The 20,619-nt window shown below is 36.4% G+C and overlaps 1 protein-coding gene across 1 annotated transcript in view; it reads left to right on the forward strand.

Annotated features, from left to right (window-relative positions):
• The first annotated feature begins 442 nt into the window (after positions 1-442).
• The window catches only part of LOC132560200 (leucine-rich repeat-containing G-protein coupled receptor 5-like), a 78,407-nt gene continuing 58,230 nt past the window's right edge, over positions 443-20,619 (forward strand). Inside the window, exon 1 of the mRNA XM_060224853.1 lies at positions 443-672. Within this exon, the coding sequence (XP_060080836.1) occupies positions 443-672 (230 nt within the window). The remainder of the gene's footprint in view (positions 673-20,619) is intronic.

The raw sequence follows: 20,619 nt of genomic DNA on the forward strand, positions 1-20,619 counted from the left end.
TTCTACTTGAGTCTTCGGATGGGGTAATAGAGTTACAGCAAGCAACCCAGCAGCACTAGTAAACTTCATAAAATGAGTGCTCCTCGGACTATGCTGCCGATCGGAGGGGCAAACCGTCCCTATCGGATAAACTGGATAAGAGAGCACACATCCCTTTGTGTTGAATTTGTTTTGTTCTAAATATGGTACCTTGAAGTGGCAGATACAGTCTTTTATCTGCGTTTTAACATCTCAATAGATTATACTACGGATTACCGATACTTCAAATTGTGATAATAACCGATAATGATGTCACATCGAGGCCGTGACAGTCGAAGGATCGGCATTCTGTGTGGGGACAAACCTGGAGTTGATATATACCTCTGGTCCAACTTTAGCCCAATGTACCTTATGTCAGAGCGCCCGAATAATTCACGTCTGTAGAATTACACGTGATTTTCAAATGACGTCCATAACAGGAAACCCGTTAATCGTTTCCGTCATGGCGGTATTTTTGTACATAGGTATGGCGGTTATATTTGTGTCAATCGCTGCTGGAGAGACTACCGAAGGGATACCAGATAAGCTGTGTGATTGCATAGGAAAGACACTATCAACGAAACCAAGATGTACCTGTCAGAGAAAGAACTTAACAAGCGTACCTCAGGATTTACCTGACGACATCCGGGTTCTGTGAGTAATAAATTTGAAACCTTCTTGCAAGTTTAGGTGTCGTGGTCAAACAATAATAGCTTAAGATCCTTTTGTATTATAATATTGCCGGTAGTGGTTTTTCATTGGATGTCTTGGGCTTGGTCAACATTGTATGACTTAACTATGACATAACTCTTTCTATACTGTTAGTATGTTAACACGAAAGCATATACTGCTGAACACATACTGCACAATAGGTAATATTTGCGTTTTGCATTATTAGGGTTTAATAATTATAAAATTAATCAGATATCCAGCAAATATTTTCAAATTAAATCAAAATATCAGATAATATATTTTATTCCTGTATATATTGATACAAATTGATAGAGAAAGGTCTATTTGAAAATTTCTTAGACTAACCGTGAAAACCACGGAATATTGCCCTCGCCAAATTAATCAACTGAACAGTATTTAAAAAATGTTACGCATAAGTGTCTTTACAATATTTATAGGAGATGAATGAAATCAGTGTTAGAGCTGACAGTTTTAGGCATATATAAGGTATACAGTTATTGAGAAACAGTAGTATGCTTCTAACCAGCACTCATGATTAAATACACAAATTCTCAAAAAAACAAAAAACAAAAAAATTCCGGACAATCATAATCACACACTCAATGTCTACTTCATCGATCGTCGCTTAAGTCACACATAAAATTCAGTTGTATTTGATTGCAAATAAACTTCGTCGCGAATAAAAACTTGTGCATTGCGCTTACAATGACGTAGAATATGAAATAAGGGTTTTCGTTTCTGGATGTAAATGGTCTGGCAATTTCCTGGAAAGTGTCGGTGATGTAAGACCATAAGGTCAAAATAATTGAGCCATGTAGTCGCTGATTGATCTCCAATAATTCTTTCTATGAAAGAAAAAGGTGAAACACTTGTATGCTGCAAGACGCAACCGTACAATTAAAGCGATAGAACAGAGAAAAAATCTGCTTGTGTTTTGTTTCATACTGGGCATTAAGTGAAATGTGATAATGCTTCATTGTACTGAACATTAATTTGTATTTCATTTGCTTGAATTGCTCTGCACGTCGATTCCGAGGCTGGATGATCACTGGTTTTCATGCTAGTAGCGTATTATTGAGTCCCTTTATTGGCTCCAGTCTCGTTTTGCTTCTCGTAACCTGGATTAGGTGCAGTCAGACATGAAGGGTTTTGTTACTATATACGGGAATATCCAGGCGACAAAAATATCGAAGCTCGCCACAAACAAATCAATGGAATTGAATTTAGGATTGATTAATTTGGAAAGCAGAATTTTAGAGAGAGAAAAAAAACAAAATACACGATTGAGCTATTGAAATCATAACACTAAAACAAAAAAACACTGTGAGTTCGTGAATTCCTCGTGATGGCCGTACAGAAACATCTCTCTAACCATGTGTTCTCTGTGTGTATAATTAAGTACACATCACCGTGAGTTTCTCGTATGACCGTACAGAAACATCTCCCTAACCATGTGTTCTCTGTGTTTATGAATAAGTACACAACACCTTGAGTTCCTCGTATGACCGTAAAGAAACATCTCCATAACCACGTGTTCTGTGTGAGTATAATTAAGTTTACATCACCACGAGTTTCTCGTATGACCATACAGAAACATCTCCCTAACCATGGGTTCTGTGTGTGTATAATTAAGTTTACATCACCACGAGTTTCTCGTATGACCGTACAGAAACATCTCCCTAACCATGGGTTCTGTGTGTGTATGATTAAGTTTACATCACCAAAGGTTTCTCGTATGACCATACAGAAACATCTCCCTAACCATGGGTTCTGTGTGTGTATAATTAAGTTTACATCACCACGAGTTCCTCGTATGACCGTAACGAAACATCTCCATAACCACGTGTTCTGTGTGTGTATAATTAAGTTTACATCACCACGAGTTTCTCGTATGACCATACAGAAACATCTCCCTAACCATGGGTTCTGTGTGTGTATAATTAAGTTTACATCACCACGAGTTTCTCGTATGACCATACAGAAACATCTCCCTAACCATGGGTTCTGTGTGTGTATAATTAAGTTTACATCACCACGAGTTTCTCGTATGACCATACAGAAACATCTCCCTAACCATGGGTTCTGTGTGTGTATAATTAAGTTTACATCACCACGAGTTTCTCGTATGACCATACAGAAACATCTCCCTAACCATGGGTTCTGTGTGTGTATAATTAAGTTTACATCACCACGAGTTTCTCGTATGACCATACAGAAACATCTCCATAACCACGTGTTCTCTGAGTGTATAATTAAGTACACATCACCACGAGTTCCTCGTATGACCGTACAGAAACATCTCTCTAACCATGTGTTCTCTGTGTTTATGAATAAGTACACAACACCTTGAGTTCCTCGTATGACCGTAAAGAAATATCTCCCTAACCATGTGTTCTCTGTGTGCTATAAAACAACTACGAATCCATCACCATGCTTTATGTGTATGACATGTGTGATCACGCTGTCGTTGTTCATAAGTGTCTACATCAACACGTGCTCAATATACTTGCACGTGTATGATATAGTATCTACTTCACCCAATGTTCCTTTCACGTGTAATGAAGTGTCTACCGTGTGTCCGGCGTGGAGGTACCTCGTGCCTTGAATGATCCTACTCGAGCGTCTAACTCACCTGTTGTTCCTTGTGTTGATATAATTAAGTGTATACCTTACCAGGTGATCCCTGTGTGTATGCGCAGTTCATTTCTTCTCATAAGTAACGGTCAAATCCCAATAAGTAAACAAGTACTATTTTTGTAAACAATAGTATTCTTTATTCATATTACATAAGCATATTCTTGACCAGATCATTGAAAATTGTTATGGAACATTTAGGGAAGCATCTTGTCCCTTAATTAATGATAGGATGACTTAGTGCTAAGAGATCGTACTATAGATCGGATAAGTGTTGCTCGACACTTGCTTTTAAAGTTCACTCTGTGTTAAGTGAGCTTGGCTTAAATCTTATTTTTGAGATCAGATTTACGTTGATTTTACCGTTATATAAGATTAAAGTATCACCGTCAAGATAAAATGGGCCTTATGATCCACAAGTTGGTTTCAGCTTTAAGAATTGAGGCAGATATAAAAATGCATTATGTATTCAAAGGAAATGTTAACAATAAATATGCAAGATAGCACGGATGTAAAATAAAAGTGAGCATTTTATAGTAATGTTCATAAACATTAATCAGTGTTTATTTCCAAAAATTTGAAAACGTGCTTCTGGAATCGTTGGTTATAAACCATTATCTAACGCTAGACTCGTTAACTTCTTCTGTTTTATATAGTTACTGTTATGTCATATTCAGAGTCATTGATCAACAACTTGTCATGATTCCCATCCTTGAACCCTTAAAAAATTGCAGTTTATATGATATCAATTCGAAACAAAACGGAATGCATCATTATTACCGAATCCTGTAAAAAGTGACTACCTTCATCGTTAGGATGACAGATTGTCTTTTGTAGAATAACATTGTTAAAATATTGCGTTGTGTGCTAAAATATAACAATACATTGAATAATTGATATGAGCTTACTATGTCTTCAAATGATAATGGTAAAAAGATATAATCTTCCTCACCTAAATTGTTATTCTATATTCCACTTCCATTTTAATGGGTTTTCTTGTCAAATCACAAAGATGTATTGAACATTGCTCCAGTGCAGCTTATTGAATGTATCTATTTCCCGAGACGAGCCAGTATTGATGAAAGCGACCCTTTCTAAATACGATATGTATTTAACGAGAAAATAATGTTAAAAGAAAGAATAAGACATATTTGTGAAAGTTAACATTCTATACACAGTATCAGTTTTACGAAACGACAATGTTAAAAACAGTCCACAATAGTACAAATAGACCTTCTGTACATTTTAGTACAAGGCAGATTCTTTCCAATCATTACCATCCTGTCGATAATTCCCACAGCCCCGTTAGTAATCTTACGTCACGGGAAAGATTTTTTATTCCTAATGTCTCTGAAGCATATGCAGCCATTGAGGACATACCGCGACGCGCATGCGCAGCTTTCTCGCTCCAGGTGAACGATTTTTTTAAATTATAGATTATATAGCGGCATTTCAGAAAAATATTGATATATCGTTTTGTAGATAAAAAATTCCAAAATGAATGCATCTGATTAGTAAATCAAACATTTAAAATGGGTCATTCTGTCAGTTTTGTATTCTGATGTTTAATGTTGTACTAAGGTCAAATAAGACTAAAGTGTAGAATGACAGCATCATCTATAGCTTTCCACCATTTACAAGAGAACAAAAAAAAGACGAACATGTATTTTGAAACCTCTATATCCGTAGATTTCTCCTTGGTTAAGCACTTTAATTCTTTTAATTAAACAAGGAAACGAGAACGTGATTATAACTGGCGTTTTAGATTTGAACAAACGATTTTTCATGTTGATGCCGCTGTTGGTTTGCATTGTTAGTTCCAGTTGTGCGCGTTTTAACGGTTTTCACGAACACATCCAAAACATTGTCGACACTCAGTTATTTCATTTACCAAGTTGGTACTGATTTCAACTTACAATGGAACAGGGATCAAGTGTGTTGAAATCTTCAAATAACATGTCATGATATAACTCATAATCCAAGTTCCATGGTGTTTGTTTTGTACCATTAAAATAATGAACTGACACTAAATACTAGATAAGTAATTCAGGCCCATTGGGCCTCTTATATTTCACGGATTCATCGAAAAATGTGTCCCCATTCGTCACAAAGCATGGCTTCCTTAATGATGTTTGTACTAGCTCTTTCCTTGGACATTTTTGATATCATTCACTATTTACAACAGTTACGGGAAGGAAGGAACATAAAGAGATAAACTGAAAGTGCATGTACTGACAATAAGTAACTTTAGTAAAACATTCTCCGGTAGGGACAATCTATTTGTAAGAAAGGAATACGTGATATGCCTCTTATATAGAGCGCTCTGTGGTTTTACGTGTTAATTTTCTATATAGATGAGTTCTAATTTTAATGAGTATTTTTTCACCAGGTCACTGGTCCGACGGATTTGAAAGTTTTTGTCCAACTCTGTCTGACGATCGTTTAAATATCAAAAGAGTCCAATGTGTTACTTTCACTTTTTCACTTTAAACTATATGCCCAGGGTTATAGCATTTGTGTAAATTGTATAAATTGGCTTAGCAACCGACAAAGTTTCTTTGTAAATTGCAGAACAGGTGAACGACCTAGGCCCATTGGACATCTTGGTTTTAGTACTTATCCTTAAAATGTTGTTGAGAATTGCATACTATGAAAACCGTAACAGCGTTTGATGCAATTTACTTCAATCATGTATTGACAAAACCTAGTCATCTGCAAGGCTATCCGTTTATTGATTGTGAGATAAAGATGTAAAAAGCTCTCTATTAAAGGCAGATATCTTGATTTTTTTTTTTTTTTTTTGAAAAAAAAAAGTCTTAAAACAATCAGCATTTGGATTTCAGCTGCCAGGAATGAAAACATCAAATAGCATTACTTGTTCCATTTGTGTGAACGACACCACGGTTTAAGAAGGAAACTAGTAATTCATCATTCTAGAGGGTAGTCATTCTGAAAAAATGGGCAAAAACAAATCGGAATTTCAGATCCATTCACTAAACGCTAAATTGATCAAAAGGTCTTTTCTGCACTTGAAATTAAAATTTTGTATCAGTATGAAATCCAAGGATAAGTTGGAAATGCTATGACTTCTACAAAACATACTTGTTTTTGTAATGAAACTTTGTATTGTGCATAAATGTAAAGACTTATGTTTAGCGGTTCAAATGTAGTTATCCAAGTGTGTGTACACTTCTAGTTTGATGAAACCAACCAAAGCACTTTCGACTTGGGTAGAAATTGCAGATATATTGAATTATTATAGCTGCTAAAACCAACTTTTTCTTGTTGGATGTTGAAAGTTCCTAAACCGTCCAACTGATGCCTTCAGATGGAACCATTGATCAGCCTGTCAACATGGAAGACGAATACGTCTCTCGTCTGTAATATTGATTTATTCCATACAGCACTCATTCACCAACTCCGTGTAAAAAGACAGTTATTGACACAATTAAAGAATAAATACTGATGCGAAAAAGAAACAAACAAAAACAAAAACAAAAAACAAACAAACAGGGGGCGGGGAAACAAAACAAACAAAAAAATGCACCAGTTTTTTTCCGTAATATTCCATAATACTTATTTAAAATAACTAAGATAATAACTTATTTAAAAGACATAGATCAATACTTTTGTTTTCTAGTACAAGCTAAATATAGATATTCCAAATATAGAAACTTTTCTGGTTCGAGGCACTCGCTCCAATTATATCGTCATTGTCTACAACGTCAATCTTTGCTTAGGGGCGTGAATTGATACGTTCAAAATCATTATTATCTAATGGATCATGATGACCTTAAAACGACCTTCTGGTTGACTGAAGCAATAGGCACTGATGTAGTTATACCTCTACTCAACCATATGAAAGTTCGTACAAAAGACACACAAGTTAATAGGGTCTTTATAGCCACAACATACGCATCATTTGGCAATTTGCAACATTCAGAAAATGTCTGAAAACTGTGATACGAAGTTCAGAAAGGCCGAAAAAAAAAACAAAACAAAACAAAACCCCGACCAATCTGCAAATTCGTCATTAACAGAAATACAGGTAAAGTGATATCACACTACTACGTTTTTTTGTGACGTCATATCACAGGTAGAATGCAGATGTATGTTCATTCGAGAGCTCGCCGTGTATTCTGAGTAGAGCGTACACATATTTATAGTAAATACGGACCTTTCACGGAAATGTTTAAAATATGTTCCTACTTCGGTTCGGCAAGGATCGTAAATAGAGTCATGTTCACAAAAAATTGAATTTCAACTGCTCTTATATCAAAACCAACCGATGATATCGTCTTGAGTTTTTCTCAAGAAAGTTGAAGTTTAACTTTATTAATTATGAATTGATTACATTTCCTTTTCGCTGAAAGCTGTGTATATCGAGACTTTAATTTCAACCCCGAAAACAAAAGGTGTCCGTGCCATTTGGTTGAAATGAGTTGAATGAGCTATATGGACTGCAGAACCAGGATACGTGGATAAAATTTCTCATTCCCATGAGCATCATCTCAAAGTTGTTTTTATTTGGCACTTATAATGAGAGCGTGTTATCTAAAATGGACTACCATCGTCAGTGATACTAATGTGCACCACTTTCTACAAGACGAAGAAGTAATAACACAATGATGGAAACTTAAGATGTCTTTATGAATATGTAATAATTAAATGTTCAGTGATGTTAATGATTACAAGATAAACATTTAAGTTGATTTTCTGTATTATACTTTAGAGCAATTCCTTAATTATTTTTCAAATACATGATTTTTAGTTTTTTTTTTAATCAAATGTCGGTTCGATAAGATAAAAAAAAAGTGACATAATTGTCGTTACTCCAAGTTCAGGTTGTTTTTCTATAGTAAACCGAATTCTTGAAATAGCAAACAAAACCGAACAGGATAAACTTTCATTAAAATGTTAATTTTAGATGCCGCTGTATACAGTTACAGGAAATATGTACATCACTTTATTTAGGGTTATACACAACATATACTTCCTTATTTATTTATTTATTTATTTATCTACATATCTATTGATTTATTGCTCGGCTGTCATCCGCCACGAAAGTTTCCACCACTTTAAGCAAAATAAGGAATTAGGTAAAACTTCGCGAGACAAAGTTGTAAATACCTTTGGTGTTTTGATAAACAACGACCATGATATCTGAATTCAGCTGTCTGATTGTCACAATATATTGATACCTTGGAAGGATAATACGGTTGATAAAGAACAATTTATTTAAACTTACGTCCGAGTTTGACCAGAAGTATTGCATAATTCCATGTAAAATTAATTCTAACGAAATCTTTTGGAGTTTTGTGTTTTCATGTACGCTATGTATAATTCTTTTTTAGCAAACGGAATTTTTATATAACGCTTTGAAGAAATTGCACTTGAGGATTATAATTTGACGTTGTAATTGGCGGCAGAACTTGACTGATATAGCGTCAACACTGTTTCGTTGCTAAGGTACATCTCTTTGATAGTACCCTGGAACTCTTTGGAAGCTTTTGACTAAGTTTACATGAATTATCACCACAATCAGATTTCAAATTCCAGAATTCTGATTAAATTGGCCTACGTCCCTGATTTTGGTACCCGAAAACAGATATTTGAGTTTGTGCCTCGATCTTGGAAAACTGGCTATATAAGTGAAAATTGCAAAATCATCACATTTTCTGAACTTTCCTTTTTTTGCTTGTTATGTAGTATCAGATTCCTTAAATCAAATTTAGCATTTTCACATTATTGTGTTTCGATATCCATGGCCATAGGCATACTATTAGCTTTTAATGACAGACAAAAAAAAACATGATTTTGAAAAAGATTGCCACGCAATAACAAAGAACGTCTGTCATTCAGGAAAGTGTAAAGGATAAGATGTGAAAAATGAATCATTGCCTGTATCATGTTCTACATCTTGCATCGGAAAGGGAAGTGTGGCGACATATTGATTTTTTTCTTTGAAATCATTTTCTATTATCTAGCCTTTCAAAATCATAGCGAATGGGAATATTAGTCTTGAAAACTGAACGAAGCACCATTATTATCAATGACGGCCTTGCAAGCAAGCACCATATTGCACTCTGACGTAATAAAGTATAATTGCATTCAGGCTGTGTCAGTTATATCAACTATAAATGCCATTACAAGATATTTTGATGCTTAACTGAAATCACAAATACTTATGAAGTGGCAGCAGTGGGCAGTTTGAAAATATCAACCTGGAATTATAGCATTATGTCCGACAAGTGAGCAATGCCATAGACATTTGTATCTCATCTTCTACTCTCTAATCTCCATTTTGTTTTGAGAACGCAATACTAGATGAGGTCTGTACAATCCAAATCGACAAGCAGGGAACAGAAACCATGGCCATTGTTGGCAAGTACATTAAACCAATAATACCTATCGATTTTCATCTATGACGTACATCTTGTCTTCAGTTGTCAGTGTCCACACTTCCTTCAAGAAATCTAATACTGACAGAATAGCTATTTAGTTTGTTTTTCTCCTAAAAAATGAGAACATCTCTTAGGTTTGACATTTGCATGAACTCGCCTTTTATTGGGTAAGAAAAACATCTGTTATGTGTGGATTTTTTTTCTAGAAGACATATCTTCCTTTATAATAAATAAAACATCTGATATAAATTTTGTTTATAATTCTTAAAGTAAACAAGAATGATTTAATAGTTCAATGAGTATTGATTACGAATCAATGGGACACAGTCTTAATCTTCATACTAAATAACTGAAATGTTTCCTAATGAAAAAAAATTTAACAGACACTTTTTTATTTTCATATTTTCCGTATTTATTCCTACGTGTTCTGTATCACGTTATCTATTTTTTATTTTTTTTCATACTTAATTTGGCGATGATACTTTACCAAAACGATCAATATATTTGTCAGCATGTATGACAATATAACTGCAATGTACCTTCGGTACACCGTTAATGCCTTCTGGTAGCTCCTAACAGAGGTCGGTGACACCGTTTCTCGCTCGCCGACATGATTGATATACCACGATCAGACTGATTAAAGATGTTTCTAAAACAGGCACACGGGCATCTATTACAAATCTCTTGCTTTTTGAGCCAAAAAAAATATGTAGTTACATACTTACATCTATTGAATTATGCCTATTCAAATTCGTGTAAAAAAGTCATCAACTGAAGGACAGACTCGTTACACAGGGTTTCAAAAGTTGCAGGTTGATGAAAATTATACGTTTTGCGGTTGTAAAAGTGATCTCGTTGAGAAATATTGTATATCTTTATGCGATATCAAGCTGGATGTATTTGATGCTCGTTAGCTGGTTCCGTTGTTGTATACCATGTTTGGTTTGAGAACGTGACATTACTTACTTGCGTTGACCAAGGTTACCATGACGGGTATCGTCGTTGAAACAGAATACGCTCACTCTTCCGGAACACCTGGGTTTATTCTCGTTCTACATATTCACTAGTGTTCGTGTAGATTTTTCTTTTTGTTCATATTATGCACGTTTTATTGAATTTGAGTTCGGATTATAATGACGTTGGCTTGTTGGTCTTTTCTTGTTGTTTATTAAGTGCCATCTATTGTTAAAGTCGATTTGGGTTTTCTATCTTATGTTTGTTTCCTTACAACTGGCCAAATGGTCTAATGAGGCAGTATTCACATTCGTTGACTTATCTAAATATATTGTAACACTTTCACATTAACACATGGCATTTTTATGCCTGCACTAAGAATCTGACTCTAAATCACTGGTTCTACCCATTGTTGTCTTCTGACATATATGACAGTTAACAACATAATATCCTACTGATAATGCCAGTATTCAGCAGTTGAACAGTTATGTAAATGTAAATTAAGCATTTCGATTAAAAACTCTAAAATATAGTAACAAACCGATCAACAGTCAAAGCTATTGACCGGTGAAGAACATCCGATGCATCAAGCATTTAAACGATTATAACGAAGCGCCTTACTGGTCGCGATTGTCGATGTAAACAGACGATTTATTATCTTTTTCTAGATATGTCTTACATAGTATTACATAGTATTACATGTGTATAAATTTCGAAGTATTATATATCCAATTATTTAGGGTAAATCCGGTAATAACAAAGTTGTTTCGTATCTTATCAGTCAACAAACAAACTTTTAACATCTCGGTGTTGGGACAAACACTTTAGGGAAATAGATTAGACTGTAGACTGATAAAGTATTAAACAACTGTATAGTGACGTCACTGGGCTATAAATATCACAGTCTTATAGTTAAAATTTCATTAAATTTTTGTCTATTGTTAATGTTTTAACAAAAGTGAAACCTGTGGCATCACGGTGCTTTAAACACCACCCTAGGTTGACTTCGATATTTATACGGAACGAAATGGATTTGGATTTTACTTTAACACTTTAGACATTTACCACTACTGACGAAATAACAAAAAATACGAGGCTGTTGTTATTTAGCCTTACTTTAACCAATATAAAAATCTGAAATGAAGTGTTAAATTCCAAGTTTTGCATACAGTCTAATTGAATTAGATAAATCTTTTTTTAACTTCACAATAGCACGCAGTATTCGTTTTAACATTCGTGCTATCGTCATCCCAGAGGATGTAAATGCGATAAAGCTACAGTCAGGTTGCCAGTCTGTCAAATGTCACTTCACGTCATACACATAAAAAGGGAAATCTCACAATTATAAGTAAATGGTCATGGCCATAACGAAACGTGTTGATATAGTTAGAGTTAATGTAATGTTTCGGCGTTAGATGCCTCGCAATAACACCGCATTAAGACAATACCTCTGGGAAGGAGAGAAAGATCGACATATCAACATCATCGCCTAAGCTTATGCAACTCCTGAGAGAAGTATACATTTGGAAGACAATTTTTCCCATGTTGTTTACTTCTACTTTAATACATCAATATACATTATACTGCAGACGATCATCAATGATTCAGTAATTTTTTACAAGTATCTGTAAACCAGTCATACCAAACTATTGATTTACAACGACAAAAACTAAGCAATTCAAATCTAGTTTAGCTTATGTGAAATATGTCAACTTATGTGTCTTTTGTACAGTGTTTGACATAGCCTATTTTCCTCTGTCACCTGCTGGCTTAGACGTCATGATTCAGGCATTTAGCATCTATAGAAAGACAAAACAGCTAGATGGCGCTGTGAAGTTCATATATATTTTTTTTGTGGTGTTTTTGTATTGAAAGATACTATCACTCGTCTATTATACAGTCTTGCACAAGTCCTTCATTTATAGTTATAATTATATCAAAAGTTCTCATCTATATTTACCAAAAATAATCTTTTGCGTCTTCCTTTTCTCTGGTAAATCTGCGGTCTATTTTAATTCAATATCTGGCCCATCGTGTATCAACGTGATGTTGTTAAAAATTCATTCGGAACTGCAAACTTACAAAGTTTATCGCAAAAAGAAAACACTACTTGTTAAAGTTTTCAACACTTTTCTTATACTGACTGACCATATCGCTTGATTTTGATGATAGCAATACATCTATTTGCTTTATTAATCAGATTTCATTTTTCATACAATAATATCACTATTTTCAAAATCATCAATAACTTCAGTTATGCAATTGTAAAAGTCTGGGGTATCATAATTCGGCTCATAGAAAGTAATGAGAGTTATTCTCGACACTTCAACTGTGATATCTAAAGCTCAAAAATTACCTGTACTATCCTTCTTTTCTTTGTTTACCTTAAATTCCAAATTATTGCTCATTAATATATTATATAAATATATATTTTTTGTGAAAAAAATGGTTTTCAATGTTACTGGCTCCATTCTATTATGCTAACATTGTACCAGTATGAACTAGTATAATTCGTGGACATTTTGTTTTGAGGGTTATAACCACCCAGAAAATCAAAAAAATAGTATACCAAGGACAACGAACGTGTTGAGAAAGGAAGTTATCAAAACATCCTACAGAAATCTTTCTCACATGTGTCAAATCATGAGTAATAAAATTCACTCTAGGAAAACATTTTGTACACAAATTTACTCAGTGACTGTACTCTCTCCCTTGAGCGTTTGTTTGTCACTGATGTTGTAGTAAACTTAGTTAATTTTGTGTCTATTAATCCTTAGGTTTACGTCAGTGACAGTCAAATAGTCTGCTGTTAAAGCGTAAAACGGTGGCTCAAAACGGAAATGATACTCTGGAGATTACAGTCAGCAGTATCGGATTTTCAGTGAATTAAACTTATTTGAAATCGGTGGTATTCGAATGAGATTTTTTTTATATATATATATCTTATAACTGTGTGTATTGTACTCGCTATTTCAACCAATACATACATAAAAGTTATTTCCACACAACAATCGTTATATATGTATTACTCCATATGTGTCGAAGCTCATTTTGTAACAAACAATAATCATTTCCTATGGAATATCTATCGATAACTGTCATGTATCTAAATACAGCAAAAAGTTTGTTCTTACAGAAATTGGATTCTTTTAACTTCAAAAGACTAAAAGTTTTTTCATATACTTGTTCAAGTCTTTTGTATATGTCACATATTCAGAATATATGGATAAGATGTCCCACATAACAAAGACAAAAATATGTGGATGTATATATATTATGGGGAAGTTTTATGGTCGCCATAGTGATCTAATTGAGAAATATTCTATTTCTTTATGTGATATAAAGCTTGGTGTGTTTGATGCTCGTTAGTTTGCCTGTTGGTTTCGTTGTTGTATACCTTGGTCTCATTTAAGAACGTAACATTACATACTTGGATTGACCAAGATTTACATACCGGGTGTCGTCGATGGAGCACATGACGCTTACTCTTCCGGAACACCTAGTCTTATTCTACTTGTACTTTTTTCAGGAGTCTCAGTGTAAATCTTTCGTCTGTTTATATTTTGCCATAGTTTTATGTAATTTGAGTTTGTATTATGATTATGTTGACATGTTGGTATTTTCTTGGTGTTTATTGAATTGTCGCGAGTTAGGTTTATTGGTTTTTTAAATCATTCCTCTCTTAAATATCCCTACGGTACTTAAAGGTTGAATACCATAAACAATACTGGCCTTGTGTAATCTAGTCACACGTATAGCAGGTACTTGTCCTTGAGTTTTGACACCAAAGAAAATTCTAAACCTATCTCTTACTTGTCCTGGTATGCTGTCTCATTGTACTGACACAATAGTGTAATGTCCCTGTGTGCTGACAATGTGATACGTTGCCCCCGTGTGCTGACACTGTGGTATGTTGCCCCTGTGTTCTGACACTGTGGTATGTTGTCCCTGTGTGCTGACACTGTGGTATGTTGTCCCTGTGTGCTAACACTGTGGTATGTTGTCCCTGAGTGCTGATACTGTGGTATGTTGCCCCTGTGTGCTGACACTGTAGTATGTTGTCCCTGTGTGCTGACACTGGTATTGTGGTATTGACACTGTGGTATGTTGCCCCTGTGTGCTGACACTGTGGTATGTTGTCCCTGTGCGTTGACACTGTGGTATGTTGCCCCTGTGTGCTGACACTGTGGTATGTTGTCCCTGTGTGCTGACACTGTGGTATGTTGTCCCTGTGTGCTGACACTGTGGTATGTTGCCCCTGTGTGCTGACACTGTAGTATGTTGTCCCTGTGTGCTGACACTGTGGTATGTTGTCCCTGTGTGCTGACACTGTGGCATGTTGCCCCTGTGTGCTGACACTGTAGTATGTTGTCCCTGTGTGCTGACACTGGTATTGTGGTATTGACACTGTGGTATGTTGCCCCTGTGTGCTGACACTGTGGTATGTTGTCCCTGTGTGTTGACACTGTGGTATGTTGTCCCTGTGTACTGACACTGTGGTATGCTGCCCCTGTGTGCTGACGCTGTGGTATGTTGCCCCTGTTTGCTGACACTGTGGTATGTTGTCCCTGTGTATTGACACTGTGGTATGTTGCCCCTGTGTGCTGACACTATAGTATGTTGCCCCTGTGTGTTGACACTGTGGTATGTTGTCCCTGTGTACTGACACTGTGGTATGCTGCCCCTGTGTGCTGACGCTGTGGTATGTTGCCCCTGTTTGCTGACACTGTGGTATGTTGTCCCTGTGTATTGACACTGTGGTATGTTGCCCCTGTGTGCTGACACTATAGTATGTTGCCCCTGTGTGCTGACACTGTAGTATGTTGTCCCTGTGTGCTGACACTGTGGTATGCTGCCCCTGTGTGCTGACGCTGTGGTATGTTGCCCCTGTTTGCTGACACTGTGGTATGTTGTCCCTGTGTACTGACACTGTGGTATGTTGCCCCTGTGTGCTGACACTATAGTATGTTGCCCCTGTGTGCTGACACTGTAGTATGTTGTCCCTGTGTGCTGACACTGGTATTGTAGTATTGACACTGTGGTATGTTGCCCCTGTGTGCTGACACTGTGGTATGTTGTCCCTGGTATGTTGTCTCTGTGTGCTGACACTGTAGTATGTTGTCCCTTATGCTGACACTGTGGTATGTTGCCCCTGTGTGCTGACACTGTGGTATGTTGTCCCTGTGTGCTGACACTGTGGTATGTTGTGTCTGTGTGCTGACACTGTAGTATGTTGTCCCCTTATGCTGACACTGTGGTATGTTGTCCCTGTGTACTGACACTGTGGTATGTTGCCCCTGTGTGCTGACACTGTGGTATGTTGCCCCTGTGTGCTGACACTGTGGTATGTTGTCCCTGTGTGCTGACACTGTGGTATGTTGTCTCTGTGTGCTGACACTGTAGTATGTTGTCCCTTATGCTGACACTGTGGTATGTTGCCCCTGTGTGCTGACACTGTGGTATGTTGTCCCTGTGTGCTGACACTGTGGTATGTTGTGTCTGTGTGCTGACACTGTAGTATGTTGTCCCCTTATGCTGACACTGTGGTATGTTGCCCCTGGGTGCTGACACTGGGGTATGTTGTCCCTGTGTGCTGACAGTGTGGTATGTTGTCCCTGTGTGCTGACATTGTGGTATGTTGTCCCTGTGTTCTGACACTGGGTATGTGTCCCTGTGTGTGACCCTGTGTGCTGACACTGGGGTATGTTGTCCCTGTGTGCTGACACTGTGGTATGTTGTCCCTGTGTGCTGACACTGTGGTATGTTGTCCCTGTGTGCTGACACTGTGGTATGTTGTGTCTGTGTGCTGACACTGTAGTATGTTGTCCCCTTATGCTGACACTGTGGTATGTTGCCCCTGGGTGCTGACACTGGGGTATGTTGTCCCTGTGTGCTGACAGTGTGGTATGTTGTCCCTGTGTGCTGACATTGTGGTATGTTGTCCCTGTGTTCTGACACTGGGGTATGTTGTCCCTGTGTGCTGACACTGGGGTATGTTGTCCCTGTGTGCTGACACTGTGGTATGTTGTCCCTGTGTGCTGACACTGTGGTATATTGTCCCTGTATGCTGATACTGGGGTATGTTGTCCCCGTGTTCTGGCACAAATTTATGTTGTTCCCATATTCTGACAATGTGAAATGCTTTCCCTGCATGCTAAGAACGTTTTCGCCCTATTGAGGTCACGCTATGTTATTTTATCCTTGTATGTAGTCAATGGGATCCTCTTGTCCATTGTGCGTTGTTTCTATGTATTTTGCCGTGACGTACATATTTTCTAATTAACATTTGTGATGTTACTGGAAAACTGATCCTTAAGAACTATCTTTATAATCCCTGGAATGTCATTGGATACCCTCTATGGAGAGTGTCTATGTTCCACATCCATCAATGTCGTCATTATTTAAGAATTGTTTGTGATGTAAGGATTCAAGTGTTGAACCTTATGTACGTTTCGATAACCCAATGATGAGAACCAGTTACGTTTATGGCATTGCTAATAGTACACTAAGGATCTATTTGTTCTTCAGAATTTTCATAATGCCAAAGGTCACGTGATAAAAGTGCCCACCACTAATTGGACCATCTAACGCCCACAAAAAATATCACTAAGGAAGTCACCAACTGAACAAAGACAAATTATAATTGAGATAATTACCTGGATTTTATTAATATTTTAATATCAAAATATTGGGGTAACAATCCATTTCAAGATTGTTTGGCATATTGAAAATTGGTTTAAAGGATCTGGAGTGCGTTTTGACATTCGGCCGTGCATTATGGCATTCCGATGAGCATGATGGCACTGCTGCCAACGCTATGATACATGTAGGCATGCTTGCGAAGCTTTACGGCTTTTGCCTGTTGAAATTTAAAAATAGGATATTTTTTTTAAACATGAATTATCTAAAATCAAATGAAAATGATACTGAAACAAAGATTTACATTAATCAACAGACATGCACGTTGCGGAAAGACCAAAATTAAGTATAAAGAAAGTAAGCATTTCTCACGGTCACTGTTGGTTCTGTGTCTACTGCAAAGTGTTTCAGGTTTTATTGGCGCGAAAGAATTTAACACTAGATAACAATAATACTTATCCATTGGTATAGATAAGGTCGCAGGTGAAAGTAGTTATAGAAACCACGTAAACCTAGAGATCGAATGTCACCTTTAGGACAAGGCTGTATGTTGTTCACATTGTAAAGGAATGCGATGCGCACTTCGTTGGTAATAACACAGATGTGGCATTCTATCGTACTTCGACTCTGTTGGAAAAAGTGAAGAAGTCATTGCATTGTCTTCTTTGAATTCAGCTGATTTGTGGTAAAAAAAAAAAAAAAAAAACAACGCCCACAAAATTGGCCCGAATTCTCATCCCCTTTTTATATGTCCGTATCAATGCGCTTTCATCCGGACCAACAAGAGTGATTAATATAGGTTAAAAAACGTGTTAAGCAAATGTTGCCATATAGATAAGGTTTAAGATTCATTAACAAAGACCATGTTTTTCATTAATCTTCTGAGGATCTGTGAGCTTCTACAACAACGTTCAAAATAGGAACAAATCTGATATTGCCTTTATCTCTAAGCGTAGATATTGTCAAAAATAACCGAACTAATTTTCTCCACAATATAAAGGAAACTAGAACAGAAAATTTAAATAGCTCTCTGTTTGATGATTTCATATTTCTTACTGCTGCAAATGTCATCATAACGTCATCAAATATTTGTAACAAATTAACTCAGTTACAAAGGTTACGCGTGTCATTAAATACACATAATTGAGGACTCGGGGATTTTCGATTTAGATTTATGACTACAACGCAGTCGATATCAAAGAGTTTAAAAACTGAATATGCTGGAAGAAAATGTCAACAAATTTCGCTAATAACGAGCTGTAGAGGTTTCGAAAGGAATCGATACATATCCATAGCTTATCGTGACATTTATATACCATAATTATGAAAACAGTCCGTATTTGGAAACACAGAGCCTGACCTACAATGTTTTCTATGCAGTAAGAAGAACGTTACACTTGGCCCAGCGAACTGTCCATCATTGTGTTTATTTCGTCAATATTGTTGTGATATGTTCGATTTCCTGGACATGATCAATTCTGAAAAAAAATGTTCTCTGAAATCTAGTAAGATTACATCAAATTCCGCATGTACATAACACACCCCACCCATAGAATTACACAGGTTAATTACACATCCCTCCCATAGAATTACACAGGTTCATAACACACCCCTCCGATAGAATTACACAGGTTTATAACACATCCCTTCCATAGAAGTACACATATTCATAACACACCCTCCGATAGAATTACACAGGTTTATAACACATCCCTTCCATAGAAGTACACATGTTCATAACATACCCCTTCCATAGAATTAGACAGGTTTATAACACATCCCTCCCATAGAATTAAACAGGTTCATAACCCACACTCACATAGAATTACACAGGTTCATAACACACACTCACATAGAATTACACAGGTTCATAACCCACTCACATAAAATTACACAGGTTCATAACCCTCTCCCATAGAATTACAAAGGTCCAAAACACACACTCACATATAATTACACAGGTTCATAACACACACTCACATAGAATTACACAGGTTCATAACCCACTCACATAAAATTACACAGGTTCATAACCCTCTCCCATAGAATTACAAAGGTCCAAAACACACACTCACATATAATTACACAGGTTCATAACCCACTCCCATAGAATTACACACACACACTCACATAGAATTACACAGGTTCATAACCCACTTACATAAAATTACACAGGTTCATAACCCTCTCCCATAGAATTACAAAGGTTCAAAACACACACTCACATATAATTACACAGGTTCATAACCCACTCCCATAGAATTACACAGGTTCATAGCCCACACTCACATAGAATTACACAGGTTCATAACCCACTCACATAAAATTACACAGGTTCATAGCCCACACTCACATAGAATTACACAGGTTCATAACCCACTCCCATAGAATTACACAGGTTCATAACATACAATCACATATAATTACACAGGTTCATAACACACAATCACATATAATTACACAGGTTCATAACATACAATCACATATAATTACACAGGTTCATAACACACAATCACATATAATTACACAGGTTCATAGCCCACACTCACATAGAATTACACAGGTTCATAACCCACTCCCATAGAATTACACAGGTTCATAACACACACTCACATAGAATTACACAGGTTCATAACACACACTCACATAGAATTACACAGGTTCATAACATACAATCACATATAATTACACAGGTTCATAACACACAATCACATATAATTACACAGGTTCATAACACACAATCACATATAATTACACAGGTTCATAACACACAATCACATATAAATACACAGGTTCATAGCCCACACTCACATAGAATTACACAGGTTCATAACCCACTCCCATAGAATTACACAGGTTCATAACACACACTCACATAGAATCACACAGGTTCATAACACACACTCACATAGAATTACACAGGTTCATAACATACAATCACATATAATTACACAGGTTCATAACACACAATCACATATAATTACACAGGTTCATAACACACAATCACATATAATTACACAGGTTCATAACACACAATCACATATAATTACACAGGTTCATAGCCCACACTCACATAGAATTACACAGGTTCATAACCCACTCCCATAGAATTACACAGGTTCATAACACACAATCACATATAATTACACAGGTTCATAACATACCCCTCCCATAGAATTACACAGGTTCATAACACATCCCTTCCATAGCATTAAAACCCACCCCTCACATTGAATTACACAGGTTCATAACACACAATCACATATAATTACACAGG

The sequence above is a fragment of the Ylistrum balloti genome, unplaced genomic scaffold, assembly GCF_031769215.1.
Source record: "Ylistrum balloti isolate Yb309-2 unplaced genomic scaffold, AGI_CSIRO_Ybal_v1 Utg371032, whole genome shotgun sequence".
NCBI classification, from domain to species: Eukaryota; Metazoa; Mollusca; class Bivalvia; order Pectinida; family Pectinidae; genus Ylistrum; species Ylistrum balloti.